The 15,331-nt window shown below is 36.0% G+C and overlaps 1 protein-coding gene and 1 long non-coding RNA gene across 3 annotated transcripts; one reads left to right on the top strand and one right to left on the bottom strand.

The window, feature by feature from the left end:
• Positions 1–234: 234 nt before the first annotated feature.
• LOC145222075 (uncharacterized) lies at positions 235–8,456 on the top strand. Of its 2 annotated transcripts, XM_080088083.1 has the most exons (9): positions 236–656; positions 2,648–2,738; positions 3,716–3,948; positions 4,297–4,478; positions 4,549–4,726; positions 4,831–4,866; positions 4,935–5,155; positions 5,814–6,289; positions 7,266–8,456. In XM_080088083.1, the coding sequence occupies exons 1-9, from the start codon at positions 581–583 to the stop codon at positions 7,753–7,755; spliced, it is 1,983 nt and encodes a 660-aa protein (XP_079944209.1). In that variant the 5' UTR covers positions 236–580; the 3' UTR covers positions 7,756–8,456. The 2 variants fall into 2 exon arrangements, with proteins under 2 accessions (XP_079944210.1, XP_079944209.1); XM_080088084.1 differs by lacking the exon at positions 4,831–4,866 and having other exon boundaries at positions 235–656.
• Positions 8,457–11,051: 2,595 nt separating this feature from the next.
• On the bottom strand, positions 11,052–11,497 carry LOC145222076 (uncharacterized). Its single transcript, XR_013859292.1, has 2 exons — positions 11,286–11,497; positions 11,052–11,170 (listed from the first exon to the last, which is right to left on the bottom strand). It is a non-coding gene; the product is annotated as an uncharacterized LOC145222076 (long non-coding RNA).
• Between the last annotated feature and the right edge of the window lie 3,834 nt (positions 11,498–15,331).

The following is a 15,331-nucleotide window of genomic DNA, read 5'->3' as shown; positions in this document are numbered from 1 at the left end:
GCATCAAGTTACGATAGGACTGTACCGATTTATTTGCGATGGTAAGAAAACAAGAGATAGTAAGTTACGAAGTCACCACACCCCTCTCACTTTATCATTATCACGCTCGAACGAAATCTCCGATCCCGAGGTCGACCCAGGTTTCGAGGTGTACGTGATTATTGCATGGAGATACGCCCGGTACATTTACTACAGTGAATTGGCGCAAATCGATGACAGGCGCCTGTAATTAAGCACTTTCTCCTTTATTAGTTCATAAGGTTTGTCTACCGCCCCCGGCGCAGATGTTGGCGGATGAGCAGTTGAGAGTATGCAGTAAGTTTTTCGGCCGTCAACTACCCGCACAGGAGTTGTTTCACGCGCGTGAATTACAAGGTGGGTTGAACAGCAATCCTACAAGGTGGAAACGGCAGGTCAATTGTTTACCTAGAAAGTTAGGATAGTTATGACATAGTTGTCATAGTATTCGGTACAGCATTGTCACACAAGTTCTAGGACACACGCAACCGATCATCGCGAAGTTATTGCAGGAAACTTTAAAAGAGAAGGAAGACCGTTGACGTATGTTGATCGTTGTGCGATGAAGCAGTCGTTTTTCATCTGGATTATTTGTTCACGTTTTTTACTTGCATGGGGAATTCAAAGCAACGTAAAAGGTAAGAGTAGCCTTAAACTTTTTTTCCATAATACGGCCTATGAAAGTTAACACAGCCTATTACTTGTGTTATAAAAAATATGCCATAATCATCTATTTGTGTTTTTAGTTTTATCCAAAGTACATATAAGGGCCTATATATGCTCAATCAGTGGTGGAATTCAATTTTTTGTCAGCCGGTTCTATTACAAAAGTCATATTTTTCAGCCGGTTCTGTTACAAAACGTCCATTGACAGTAGGTTAGCCAGTAATGCTAACCGTTCGCTGATCTCATAAAATTTCGTGAGACGGTTCTGCAGAACCGGTGCGAACCGGCTGAATCCCACCACTGGGCTTAATAAAAAAAAACTCAAGTGATAGATAGAAAAATGATAGAAGTTTATGAGTTTCGTTTAACGTACTAATCGTAGGCTATATTGCTTGGTGAGAGAAAGCATATAAGAAACTCATGCGTTTAGTTAAACCACTGAACTTTTATTTGTGTTTATTTGCATCTTTAATATTTTTCAAACTGAGGGAATACAAGTTCGTAACTATAAATGGTCAACGCAAGCGCCATGTGCTCGTTTATTCTATCCCGAGTGAAAAGTAAAAAAACTGCTTCAGGACAGACACGAGAATTATGTGATCTTCTTACTCTTAAATGTTTATTTTGTTTAAGTTGACGTTTATTTTTTAAAATTATTAGCTTAAAATTTAAACAAATATTCTCCATCCACTTGTGCGCCTCTCATTTACCATGACTGTACCATATAGTGTTGTTTAATTTTGGAACCTTGGGTTATAAGGGTCACCTACAGTTTCCACACGACTTTTATATGCAACTTTCAAATAATGTACACAACTTCGATAGTATAGTACAGTGGTTCCCAACCTTTTTTTTACCTTGCGGCACCCTATCAGAGAGATAAATGGTTTGCGGCACCCTGGCAAAACTGGACCAATTTTATGAGGTTTCTGCCTATTTCAAATAACTGTATGAAACAACACAGAATGAGTTGTACAGTACAGCGCGTGTGAAAAAATGTATTTATTTAAAAGTCAGTGTGAAATTTGGGCTTGGCTTCTTGCACAAAGTCCCTTAATGTGAAGGCACATTCGATAAAACCACCCGCATTTCTTCCTCGACTATAAGTAGTCGTTCTCGTTTTTTTTAGTTTTTATGTTCGTTGATACGGAAAATCCACTCTCACATAGGTATGACGAGGAAAACTGCAACAAAAGCACAATAGCTTTCTTTCCAACGCAAAGATATTCATTTTCGAGGCATCTGCTGGAGCATAAGCTTAAAATTTCCATCGTTACGCTTAAATTTTCCATCGTTATACTATTAAAACTTGTTTATGGAAAGAAACGCAACGAGTCGAAATCTCTTTCACTGTTTTTTCCTGGGCGAGAAAGCAAAGCTTACCGCGAAGTATAAACTTACCGCCAGCGACTTCCCCACGGAGCGACTCTCCAGAATGGAGCTGGGAAAACTCCGAGACGAGAAACTTAATACACACTGAAACTCGGTTAGAAATAAATTGCGCACTTAACGGGCGAAAGTTAAAGTAAAGAATAGGTCGCAGTATTGCAATATCAATATCTCGCGGCACCCCTGAACATTGCAATTGGCACCCCAGGGTGCCGCGGCACCCCGGTTGGGAACCACTGCATGGTATAGTAGGTCACTGGTATCTATTTAAATCAACAATATTACATAGATACCTTGTGTGTCTGTCATTAAACCACAAGAGAAACAAAATATCAATATTAAAGTCATTAAAAAACTGTTGCTATAAACGTTTGCCACTCATTTTTATTCCTGATTAATTTCAAAACAACAATTAAACTAAAAAGAAATGTAGAACAAGGAACATTCAATCTCGCAAGAGAAAGTTGTGGTTTTTGAATAGGTAGAAATGTTGTTAAAAATATCGTATGGTAGCCTGCTGATCTGGTGACACAAGATATAAATATGCCACTTAAACAAAGTGTGTTTTTCACAGTTCCTGACATTGATGGGTGTCAATACATCGACGCAGATTTGGTTGAATGTTGGTGGACTCGGCCTCTAGATTACAACAAAACAACATACAGGTAACAACTTTATATTGTTGACTGGTGGTTAAAAATCGATGATGCAAAAATGCGCTTTGCATAAACAAATGATGTGTGTTGTTTGCACGAACAAAAAAGGCTGGATAAATTTAGAGCAGCGGTTTCAAATTTTAAAAATATGTTTTCATTACGGTCCCTTTGTCATTGTCTGGACTCGCGGTCCATAAAGCTCAACGTATATTTTCGAAAACGATAGGTTGCATTAACAAATGATACCTAATTTACACATCAGGATGTAGAATAGAGGGAAGTTTTGCAAAATTACGCAAACAAAGGCAGTTTGTGACATCACAGACAAAACAAAAAAAAGATCAGAATTGTGCGCAAACAATAACATTTTTTCTACTGTTGATAGAATAGGACATTGTTCTGCTATGGACATAATCCTTAAATTCTTAAATTTACACAAATTTTACTCAAAATATTTCGTACAATGACTTTAAATTATTTACGGTCCCCGCAAGGTTGCTTCACAGACCCCCAAGGGATCCCTGACCCCAGTTTAAGCACTGCTGCAGTTTAAAGCAAACAGGAAATGCAAAATGAATAGACATTGATAAAATACAGACTGGCTTAATGGTTTCGATACTAGCCTTTTTCGGTATGACAATGGCTTCGAGGGTATGTTTTCGTTCATTTAACAAGTTTACTTTTGTTTGATAATTGGTTTTGTTTGGGTTTACGTAAACCGACATCCGGAAACAACTGCGTCCAAAATTAAACCTAAAAATCCATGTTTGTCTACTAACTTACAAAAGTCGATGGAGTTTACTCGATTTGTAAATTAAAGAGACATTGTTGGGATATTTTTTACGTTATTGGACCAATTAAATTTTCTCAAAAATCAACATGAAACACGAGGTTTGCAAATACCAACGTGGGTTTTTCGCTTTAATATGGATTGACTTTATAGGCCTGATATGTTTTTTGTTGATGGATTTCGTTCCCACTCTCAGGTTATCTTATCTAAGAGAAGTTGATCCACACCATCAACGCGTTCATCGCATATGCCAACCTACAGAGGAGCATGCTTACAAGCAAGATGTGAAACAATACTGCACAGTCAACAATGTGACCCCGTATGCCCGATTCAACTTCAGTGTGTCAGCTCTGTGTAAAAACTGCGAAAAAGACGATTGTATTTGCGGAAGGGGCAACGCCTTTCTGTTCGAATGTGACCCACACGATGGTAGGAATCTTGAAACTTGTAAACAAGCTCAATGAAGGCATATCAAACCGTCAGTAATCCTCAATTTTACATGTCTTATAAATACTGGTTGCAGAGGTAGACATGTGGCTCTTATTTTAATTTGCTTCGGGCTATACGATAAAGTTGATGTTTCACTTTGTCGGTGACTTTTTGTCGAATTTTATCAAACTTTTTAGTCGCCCAAGCATATCAATTTTTGCCAAGAATATTTAGGGCTATTTCCTCATTCCTGGTTGATCATGTGAAGTTTCTTGATTACTCTAGCGTTAATATGATGACATTCTGATAGTTATATATTTTCACAATGTGTTTGTAAACAATATTTAGTTATACTGCAATCACCGCCTGTTGAACTCAAACTTGAATCTCCACCGTATAAGCTCAGTTGGCTTCCTCCACACAAACCTCAGTCCATGATGAGTTTTGTGCGAAAAATTATGACGGTTGAATACAAACTCGAATACAAAAGTCTCGTACGCGGTAAAACCAATACTGATGCCAAATGGCAGGTTTGTAAATACTTTACATTCTGTACAATTTCTGTAAAAGTTGTATACAATATCATGTTTGTTTTTGAAGGTTTGGTTTGTCGGCAATCAGACGAGTTTTTACGTTCCAACGCTTGTTCCTGGCGTAAAGTATATGTCAAGAGTTTTAGCCAGATATATTCCACTTCATGATGCGGGTCTAAAAATCTGGAGTTCTCCATCAAATGCTGTCGAATTTTTCGGAAAAGCACCTCCAGCACATACCACTGGTTAGTTATACTTTTGCACAAGACAAATATGTGCTTAAAGCTTTCATATCTTTTTATCGTAATATTTTTTAATGAAACTAACTAAAAATTTCTTATATTTTTAGAAACTACATCACCTTTTACAACTTTTACGAATGAAGGTAAATGTTAACTCCAAAATACAAACCAACTTTACGTTGCAAACACCAACAAAATTTTCATGTTTTAGATCCTCTATCGACGCAAGCTGGTTACGAGAGCACATCGGAAGTGATACCGGCATCACATGTAGCTTTGGGGTTGTGCGTTTCCTCTCTGCCGATAATTGTGTTGGTATTGGTTCTCTATTACCTGGTATCTCGAACTATTGGATGTTCGAGATCGAAAAAAATTCCCAAGCCAGTTATGATGATTGAAGTGGAACCTTTAGATGCCCAACTTCAGGAAAGGGTGATTTGCGTTTAATTTTTGTTTTCGCTTTTTTTGCATGATGTGTTATTATTAGGGCAAGTTTTTGCAACTTTTTTTAACAGCTTCCGGCAGCTTCCTAAATACTCAGAATTTATGTATTATGATGTTATAAGCTGTTTGTAGGAATTTTATGTTGCAACTTTTTGCAACCTTTTTCTATTTTTCGTGCAACTTTTATTAAGTATTGCGCAAAATGTAAAGGAGTGATTTAAAAAACATGCTATAAAACTATTTTTAGTATGGTTCTATTCTCTTTGATTTGCATAACAAAGAGCTATGTGATGGATTAGCTGCATCTCAATGTTATCTATGACGCCACAGTTGGCTTGCAAACTAGAAGTTCAACAACCCCAGCCAAACATAAAGTTTTATACAAAAATGCATTCGTTATTTTGCAAGTAAGAAGCGATAACCTTGATATCTGTTAAGATGACAGTCTAAGGTAGGGATTGTCCAACCTGCGGCCTGCTAGTCATTTTAACTCCAAGAATTATGCATAAATGCAACTTGTGCATAAATGCAACTTTTTACTGCAACTTTTGTTGAAATTAAGTGCAACTTTCTCACGTTTTTAGTGCAATAAAAACTTGCCCTAGTTATTATGCAGCACAGAAGCAATAAACCTTCATGTTTTCAGTTCGGAAACTACGATGAGTTTGGCGAAGAAGAAGAAGAAATACTACTAAGCTCACGGTTACATCAAACCTACCCTTCAACCGTTTGTTCATCCCCAAAAATAAATGCTTTAAAGAATGAAGTACTAGACTCCATTTCGTCACAAATCACATTCGAACATCAGACGGAAAGTAACAAGTTGTGGAAATGTTCAAATCCCTTTCCAAAGAACTTTTGTAACAGCACCGAAACGCCAAACGTTGACTTTCGCAACGACATACAACTTTTGCCCCTGAAACAATTCCATACCCAACAGGGTGAAAGTTTAAACAACAACAAATCATCAACAGAGACACCGTCAACCATCCGCACTACGGTGACACCAGACAGTGAGAAATCCTTCAGCCAGTGTGATATTTCTTCCCGTCCGCAACAATCTCCCAAAACGGATGAGGTTTATGATCAAGTTTCTCCATCGACATTTCGTGATAACAACAGGTACTGCAGGCTTAAATTTATACTTTGCCGATAATTGTAGAAGTATAGTAAAGACAAATAACATGTATGCGGAGGACTCCACATAAAACCTTTTTATTTTAGCATCTACATTATAATGCCTTTTATCTGCTTTTTAATATTCTTAATTTTGTTGTCCACGGCTTAGGCTACACATGATCAAATAGCGATCTACCATCCCTTGGGTAAAAGAAGGGAAGCATTTGGGTCGTTTTAATATATTTATTGCAAAAGTAGCTATGGTTTATCTAAGTTATCTAAAATAGTTACTGTTTATCTAAGACAGGGGTTACCAAACTTTTTTTTTTCACGACGGGCCGTATTTTTTTTCACGACGGGCCGCATAAAATTCAAAATAACGTGCGCTGGCCACACACATTACAAGCCCTAACGCAGCGCCATTTCTAATGTGTCCGTTAAGCGCTTTTGCGGGACCAACAAGAGTACTGTCTTATTTAGAGTCAGATTGTGTTACGTTCAACACATTAGTACAATTGTGTTGAAATACAGAATCACCTATGCTAAAACCCATTTATTTTTGTCACAATTAACAATAAAAATGCGTTTGTTTGCGCACAATAACGAAGGCATTGATAGTAGTTTTAGTATTATATGTGATGTAACAAATCACGTTTGGATCATTTATGCGTTCTGTGAAACTAGGTAAACTTAATCCTAACTTATCTTTCAACGGATAACCCAAGGTTTAGTTTTTCCCAGATATATATTAGATATGATATAAGACCAAATGCTCTCGCGGGCCGGATAAAATTCCGTCGCGGGCTGTAGTTAGTGACCCCTGATCTAAGTTATAAAAAATCTACATTAATGTTAGCTTGTTACGTTTGGTAGAGAGAAAAAACTCTCCTTAATGTTTTCTTTCGGGCCTCGTATACTTGAGCGCTAAAGTCCAACCACTTTTGTCCAGATGAAAATAAAACGCCTTTTCTATGTGCAGCTTGTACACGACCACTATGGACTACGTAATGAGCAATGCTACATCATCGGCGATGGAGTATGTTGGTGTTGACGATCAATGTTCTTGCAGCGAATTGTCAAAAACGCGTTCGTTAACCGGAAGCACAGAACTTTTGCCAGACTACGTGAAACAGGCGAAGGGTAACCAGCACATCGAATTATTTCTTGCGATAACATCGGAAACTGCTCATCACAGCAACCACGTAAAGTACAAGGGCTATCATTACTGCGATTGTCGCAAGGTGCTGTTAAAAACCGGCACAACTATAGCGAACGTTCTGGAAGCGGTATGTCCAGCATGTCAAAAGATAATTGACATGAAACAAACTATTAGCAAAGGGAACGAAACAATAATTAATGCTGTCAACCAATTGACACTTCCAAGTAACAACAGCGAAAATAGAAGAAGTTCAACATCTGACAACTCAGTTGATTCAGGCTACAGTCCTGATTCACCAATGACACCATGATCGAAATTTTGCAAAACGAATTGTAGTTCGAAAAAAATTCGGCAGTGATTTTGTGCGAGGTTTAGAAGGAAAAACACGTTCGAACGCATTCCCATTTCCAGTCAACCCATTTGCTTTGTCATTTTGCTTGTTGTCACTGCTTGCTTTTAAGCTTTATATTGCGTGTGTCAGTTAATGATTTTAAGCCGACTAAAATGTATTGCTCTTCTTTAGAAAGTATTTAATTGATTTGTCATAATTTTTTACTGCTTTTAAAAATTTACGTAAACAGACACAATATCATGTTATTGGTTGTGGGAAACTTTTAGTCATATGATATCAAACAAACATTTAAGGCTGTCCGCAATCTGTAATCACACCATAAGACAATTTTAACGTAGCACTGTCTCAATCGAATTCCTACGAACAAGCTTACGATCACGTACTCAGTTTTTTTGCCCTAGGCGTACCTTGTTTAGTGAACCATGTCATGTTTGATTCAAATTGCCTTGGGCGGTCCAACCAAGACTTGTAAAGTAAACAGTGTTTTTATCAAATGACTTGCTGCTTTTGCTTGCTTTCGTGCTCGACGTGTACAACGTCATTTTCGCCCAATCTTGTTTGTGCCGCCGCCATTGCCTAAAACAGTGTGTTTCATAAAGCTCTGTACATGATGAGCAAGTGCCCTCAAGCTCAACTTATAAATACAAAAATCTAATTTACATTTTGTTGAGGTTGTCATTAATCGAAACGTACATTTAAAGTGAAAGCTCTATCCTTGCCACCTATGTACGTTATCAAGGTTTTGTTTTTGTCTTGTTTGAAAATCGTAAAGCATATACTCAGCTAAAATTTTAAGTAAGCAATTTAATTTTACTTTAAAATATTAGATTTAGCAATCTCGTTGAGCATACCTTAAGTAAGGAGAACGTCGGACTCAGGGATTGACTTTTTCAGATTTGTTTGGTGACTGCTTTCACAGTGCTAAGCTGACGAAGAATGTTTTTGAAAAAATGATATTTTGATGATAAAACTTGCTTGAGTAAAATTCCATCAAAAATAATTAACGTCGTAATGTTTCATCAATCAATCATTTAATTTAATGTGCACCAGGTGTAGAAACGTAGTTGTAATTTATATGAATTTTCTTTTTTAATAATTCGAGCTGGGAATAATCTCCCAACACGGGTCTCATCCGCGGAACATTTTGGTTGAAATTTAATTACATAAACCGAAAAGAATGTGCTTAGTTGCTACAAATAACGTACGTACCAGGATGTGTATTTAAAGTTCATATCCCTAAGTTACAAAGTCGAATAATTTTGAATAATCCAAAGTGTTTTCCCGAGTGGGCTATTTTTGGTTAAGGACTAGCGTCAAGGACAGCTTGTCACATCTAAAGTGACTCAACCTCAAACAGTCAAACTTTTAATGACAAATACGAGTTCGGAATAACTCGCCACTTTTGAGTGTTATTTATAAATGGACTAAAATCACTGACTATGGAAAAGTTTTGTTAATAATAATTTTATTTTGTTCAAACGTTTTTAAACTTTTACCGATGCCAAAACCCTATAGAATATGTTTGGTATGTTGTGAGCTTATGTTATTTTAGAAAGCAGTGTTTCAGAATGTCAAAGTTGAGTGAAATTGCATATGCAACCTCCAATTGTTCACAAAAACCCGAAACAGGAAAGTTTTCATTATTTTGTTATGCCAGAATACTGTCATGTTTGTACAGTAGATTTCGGTCTAATTGTTCAAAGCTCGATTCAGTCATTGATGGCATTTTTAGCTGATATGCTCAAGGCAAAATTTACCATTTTAAATGCGGTGGAACGAATCGTAACTTTTTTTGCTTTGTTTTCATACGTATATTGCAATGTGTTCTTTATATTCTGTAAAAGATCCAAACAGAGTGTACAGACTATTCCGCTTATGTTTGATGTTGTTTTGCAAGTTCGGGTCTGGTTATACATCAACCCTGCGCCACTTGTAGTCATTGGTCTAAACCAGTGGTTCTCAACCTTTTGTGGACCGGGTCCCCCTAAAAGTAACTTTTTGGCCTCGTGGCTCCCTAAAAGTAACCCTGTAGGACCTGTGGCCTCCTTAAAAATGTAAATGACAATCTCGTGTTGGAATTCGGTTCTAATTTCGGCTTTAAGCAGGTCGAATAGAGTAAACAAGAATCCGTAATCGTGATAAACCTCAATATAGACAAATAGTATGTGAAATAGTCGATTAAATTAGGGAATAAAGTTGGGTAAAAATATTTTTGTATTGCTTGTGTTAGGTATAATGTTAACTTAGCACCTAACGGCGCCATGGAGCAAAATGTTTGTCTACGATTAGAGGAAACTAGTTCTCAACATTAACTGTAAGCTTAATTGAATAAGACGTAAGATTTAAAATTTGGAATGGGTTACGACAAGAGATGAGAAATAAACAATGACTTAAAAATTAATTTAGGTGATAAACTTTCTGTCATTAACACGTTGCACACTTTTGCTCATGAAGAATATTAAAAAAAATAAAAACTGATGATAATCGGGGCATGTAAAGTTTACCCAAACAGAGCCCGAGGGTTATTTTGTAATGTTATTAAAAAAACAATGATTGTTGGTGTTTAACTCAAGTGGTGCGAGCTTTCGTTAAATATCCTACGATTAGTTTTTTTTATTAGTAATCATTAGGGCGATTATTTTTTGACCTAAAAATGAAAAATTTTGACAAATTGAAAATTTTGACAAATTTTGACTTTAAAAACCTTTTTTTGACAAAATTTTGACCTATGAAGAATTCAAGTAGTTAAATTACGTAGTTAAAATGTACAAAAAGTTAAAATATGGCTGTAGGCTAATCTAACTAGAGCGAAAGAATGTGCAAAAGTAACAGAAGGGCAAAAATCTGAACACAAACCTATTCTGAAAAGGGAAATGAGCTAATTAAAAATCACTGCCAAACACCTGCAGCTAAGACACAACGAAAATTATTCAATACATTTGTCTAAACGAAAGATACATGAAGTGTCTAAAGCAAAACCGAAGCAAGAGCTGCACCTAACCTGCCAAAATTTTGCACGTTTTGAGGTGTGTTGAGCACCATGCCATATCAACCTAATTATTTCACTCACTTGATGGTTTATGATTCACAATAAGTAGGCAATAGGCCAATTACAACAGTATAAAGTAGGCTACAAGGTGTAAAATGAAAAGTTCACTGACAGTGCAACCTCTACAACACCACAACAGTGCAGTTTGTACACAGTTTTAACTTTGTAAAAAATTTTGACTTTGTAATAATCGCCTTAGTAATCATACGTTTTGCAAGAAATTTTTATTTATCAGCGTAACATAAAATCACATGTCATCGCCATCATCCACGTCATCATCATCGAGATTTAACAATTCGATTTCATCAAAATCAAATTCGTCAGCTGAAATAGTAAAGAACATCTCACAAATTCTTATGTTACCATACGAAAGAATGAGCAAGGCAGGAATACATTTTTTTTAATTTGTGATATCTTTTCAAATATAAGAATTACTTACGAAAGTGTCGTGGAGAAACAACGCCTCCCTTTCCTTTTTTGGGTCGAAATTTCCATCTCCAAACCCAATTTTTCTTGTCGCATTCTGCACCATAGACAAAGAGGAATGCCAAGAGCAAAACCATCGACTTATTCATTTTGCAAAATAAACAACTTTGCCCTTAACGAAAAACAAACTGTAGTCAAGATAAAGCAGGGTTATAAGGAGCAGTCACTTATATACTACTTTCTAAGCATCTCATGACATGATTCACCGAGTAAACCTCCTGTTTTTGTTTTTACGAACCGCATGTGTTTTTTTTTTAATCACGCGATTGCGTTTACACGAAATTCGTGAGATGTATTCAAATTTAACTATTGGACAAAGCGTAATAATTACAACAAAACTTTCAAATTGAAACAAGCCTCTGTATATAAATCTATTATTTTTTTACTCGTTGATAAAAATAAACATCTTAAAGTTCGCAATGTGGGCGGTTAAATATGTCTGATGCGTCTTTTTCCGTTCTGTTCAAATGTTTAAGTATAATGAACTGTAATTTTCCTATTCACTTTACGATGACACTTGCTCTGAACGAAACTATAGGGTTATAAACAAAGATCTCAGTTATTGGAACTCCCGGGATGACCCCGAAAACGAATACAGATTAGGTATTTTTAATGTAAACTTTGTCGTGTTTTCTCTTTGGCAAATGGTCAATCAAGCGGACGAATATAGTATTGTTTAAGTTTTTAGTTAACTTACGTTGCTGTATTGTTTGACCCGTGCAAACATATGCTCGTCTACCCGTAAAATGCATGAGATGATTCATAATATTACGTCCGTTTTTTAATAATTGCTGGCGAGGCACGTTAATATCATGTAAGAGTAACCCGTGTTGCGTTGTGACGTTTTATTAATTTTTTTTGGTTGTTTCATTTTTATCCTCGGTTGATGGAGCAACGCCAGAACGCGATGTGTCCTCAAATCGATCTATTTTTTTCGGTTCATTATAAATATATATGGTTGGTGACTTCAATTTAGTGCAACCCGTCTGAGTTTACTGAGTTAAAACAATCTTGCCTGCATTTCATAATCCGAAAAAACACAAGGGGTTGTCATGGGTTTAAAACCAAACTTAGCTAACACAAGGCTGAAACAAATTGTTCACCGTTTTGACTACAACCAATCACTTTATATATCAGGTGATAATTTTCAGATTTACACAAACCCTAGCATAAAGGGAAGTTGACATAGTCAAAGCAAATGGGGCATAGGCCCTGATTGAGAACCACTGGACTAAACAAACGACTTTAACGATATCTGCTTTGTTTACGTATCTGGTGTTGTTTCCATAGCCGCTCCTGTTTTGCGCTTTTTAAACACCTGGCATGATGAGAAAATATAAGTTAATTAGTTGCCCAAATTGAAACAATTTTTCTTGATTAGTATCAGAAGGGCCAAAAACGAAAGTATATTAAACAAAACAGTTCCATGCCACACATACAAGGCCATTTGGCCGATCTATTAATTTTGGGCACCAACAGGGATCGTGTAAGACAGCTCTTTCTAAATTTTGTTTAACTGTTTTTAAGTATAGTCTCGGAATAAACTAATTGTGTTATAGCAGTAAACATATGCTACTTCCACACCACTACAAGACGTGACTCACAAATTATTACATCCTGTTTTTTTTCACATCGCAGACAAACCATGTAAAAGTAACCCGATCCGATTTGCATGGAAGATTTTTGTGATAAACTTTCATCTTGATAGTTTGAAAGCAGTGATGTGCCTGCATAAAACGATTAGGGCCGAAACCAAGCATTTGACCCAAAGACCAAATATGTTCGGCCAAATCTGGCCGTATCTTAAAGACCAATCGTAATTGATATTTTTGATATTAGTTCGATACCTTAAGGTACCGCAAAATACCTGCACAAAACAAAAAATGTTTTGGTACACAACCATTATTTTACTTATTAGGCCTCGTTTTGACTGGTTGATTGTGTGAAACGTATAACATTGTTTTTATGCAATGAAAAAGAAAATTAAAATATCACCAACGCCACGAAAAAATGTGAAGTTTGGGAGCCAGTGTATCAGATGCCTGGTTTCAGATACAGATGGCCAATGAACAAACATCTATTCAAAAAATAAATACTTTTTCAATAAAAAAGATAGAACTCTTTCAAAAAACTTTTCCCTCTCTTTAAAAAAGGACTGCTTGGCAAAAATATAAAATTACTTTATGTAGTTGGTTTTTGACTTTTAGTGTTTATTGCAACCCATCTGAGTTTACTAAGTTAAAACAATCTTGCCTGCATTTTATAATTCAAAAAAACACAAGGTGTTGTCATGGGTTCAAAACCAAACTTATCTAACACAAGGAGGCTGAAGCAATTCACCGTTTCGACTCCCATCAAGCATTTTATATATCAGGTGATAATTTTCCCTTTTGAACAAAATTGTATGTTTAAGTTACACTTAAGTAATTTGTTGTGGTTTTGTAACGGAATTGTTTTGGTAACCTTGAATTTCAGAGAAAGTTGTTTGGGTGCGAGATCTTTAACGCGAAACCTTCCCAACTATCCCGATTATATTCTAATAAGTTAACAACAGAGGCTACCTTCCTCATTCGTAAAACGGTCCAAGACTCTGCACAAACGGCTTGGGTCTCAAAAACTAAGCGTTTTAAAAATTCAGTGAAATTGCATGCAAGATTCCATTGTGCGCAAAAACCTAAAGCAGGAAAGTTTTCATTATTTAGTTTGCCAAAAAATACTGTCTTGTTTGTATGATATTTTAGCTTGTATGCTTGAGGCGAAATCTACTATTTTAACTGCGGCGGAGCGAATCGTAACTTTAATCTTTTTGCTTTGTTTTCATACGTGTTGCATCAATCTGTTTTTTATTTATTGTAAAACTGAAAGACCCAAACCGTACGGAGTGTATAGGCTATTCAGGTTATGTTTGATGTTGTTTTGCGAAGTTTGGATCTGGTAATAAATTAACTCTGCGCCACTTGTATAGTCATTGATTTCAAGTCTGGCACTTAACTCCATCTGTGTCTTTTGGTCAAAAAAATTGCGAAAAATATTTGGTAACAATATTTTTGCATTGCTTGTGTTGGGCATATAACTTCGCACCTAACGGCGCCATGGAGCAAAATTACAACCAAACTGGGCCGTCAATGTTTGTCTACGATTATTAGAGGAAACTAGTTCTCAAAATTAATTGTAAGGTTATTTAAAGAAGGTGTAATATTTAAATTTTGAAATCAGGTACAACAAGAGATGATAAATAAATGTTGACTTTAAAATAAATTTAGGTTATAAACTTTCTGTCATTGACACGTTGCACACTTTTGCTCTTAAAGAATATTAAAAAATTAAAAACTGATTATAATCGGGGCATGTAAACTTTACCCAAACAGAGCCCCCAAAACAATGATTGTCGATGCTTATCGATAAACTTTTTATTAACTTAGTAGTCATACGTTTTGCAAGAAATTTTTATTTTTCAGCGCAACATAAAATCACACGTCATCGCCATCATCCACGTCATCATCATTGATATTCAGCAATTCGATTTCATCGAAATCAAATTCGTCGGCTAAAATAGTAAAGAACAGCTGACAAATTCTTGTCATGTTACCATACGAAAAAATGAGCAAGGCAGGAATACTTTTTTTTTAATTCGAAATATCTTTTCTGTTGTAAGAATTACTTACGTAAGTATCGTGGATCAACAACGCCCCCCTTTCCTTTTTTTGGTCGAAATTTCCATCTCCAAACCCAATTTCGTTTTTTTATATTAATTTAAAAAGGCAACTCTTTGAATATTGTCCGATTGAAAAAAATAGGAGTTTGTAAAAATCCCTACGATAATAAAATCTTGCATAAAAAAATTACCTAGCAAACTTGCAATTCCTCTACTACTATAGAAACTGGGTTATATGATACTTCTGGTCCGAAGTTCGTACTCTGCTCAAATAGCAATTATTATCGGAACAAATTTAGTTTTGAAAACAACATTTTGATTCAACTCGAGTTTCAGCAACCAAC

This window comes from Phallusia mammillata, chromosome 4 (assembly GCF_965637545.1).
Source record: "Phallusia mammillata chromosome 4, kaPhaMamm4.hap1.1, whole genome shotgun sequence".
Classification (NCBI taxonomy): Eukaryota; Metazoa; Chordata; class Ascidiacea; order Phlebobranchia; family Ascidiidae; genus Phallusia; species Phallusia mammillata.
This window is presented reverse-complemented; position numbering and strand designations above follow the sequence as displayed.

Bases quoted from the DNA above. Each gene is read 5' to 3' on its own strand.
- LOC145222075 (XM_080088083.1), top strand. From the start codon at position 581: ATGAAGCAGTCGTTTTTCATCTGGATTATTTGTTCACGTTTTTTACTT. The intron at 4,867-4,934 runs GTAAATGTTAAC...TTCATGTTTTAG, and splicing joins TACAACTTTTACGAATGAAG to ATCCTCTATCGACGCAAGCT. The intron at 6,290-7,265 runs GTACTGCAGGCT...TTCTATGTGCAG, and splicing joins ACATTTCGTGATAACAACAG to CTTGTACACGACCACTATGG.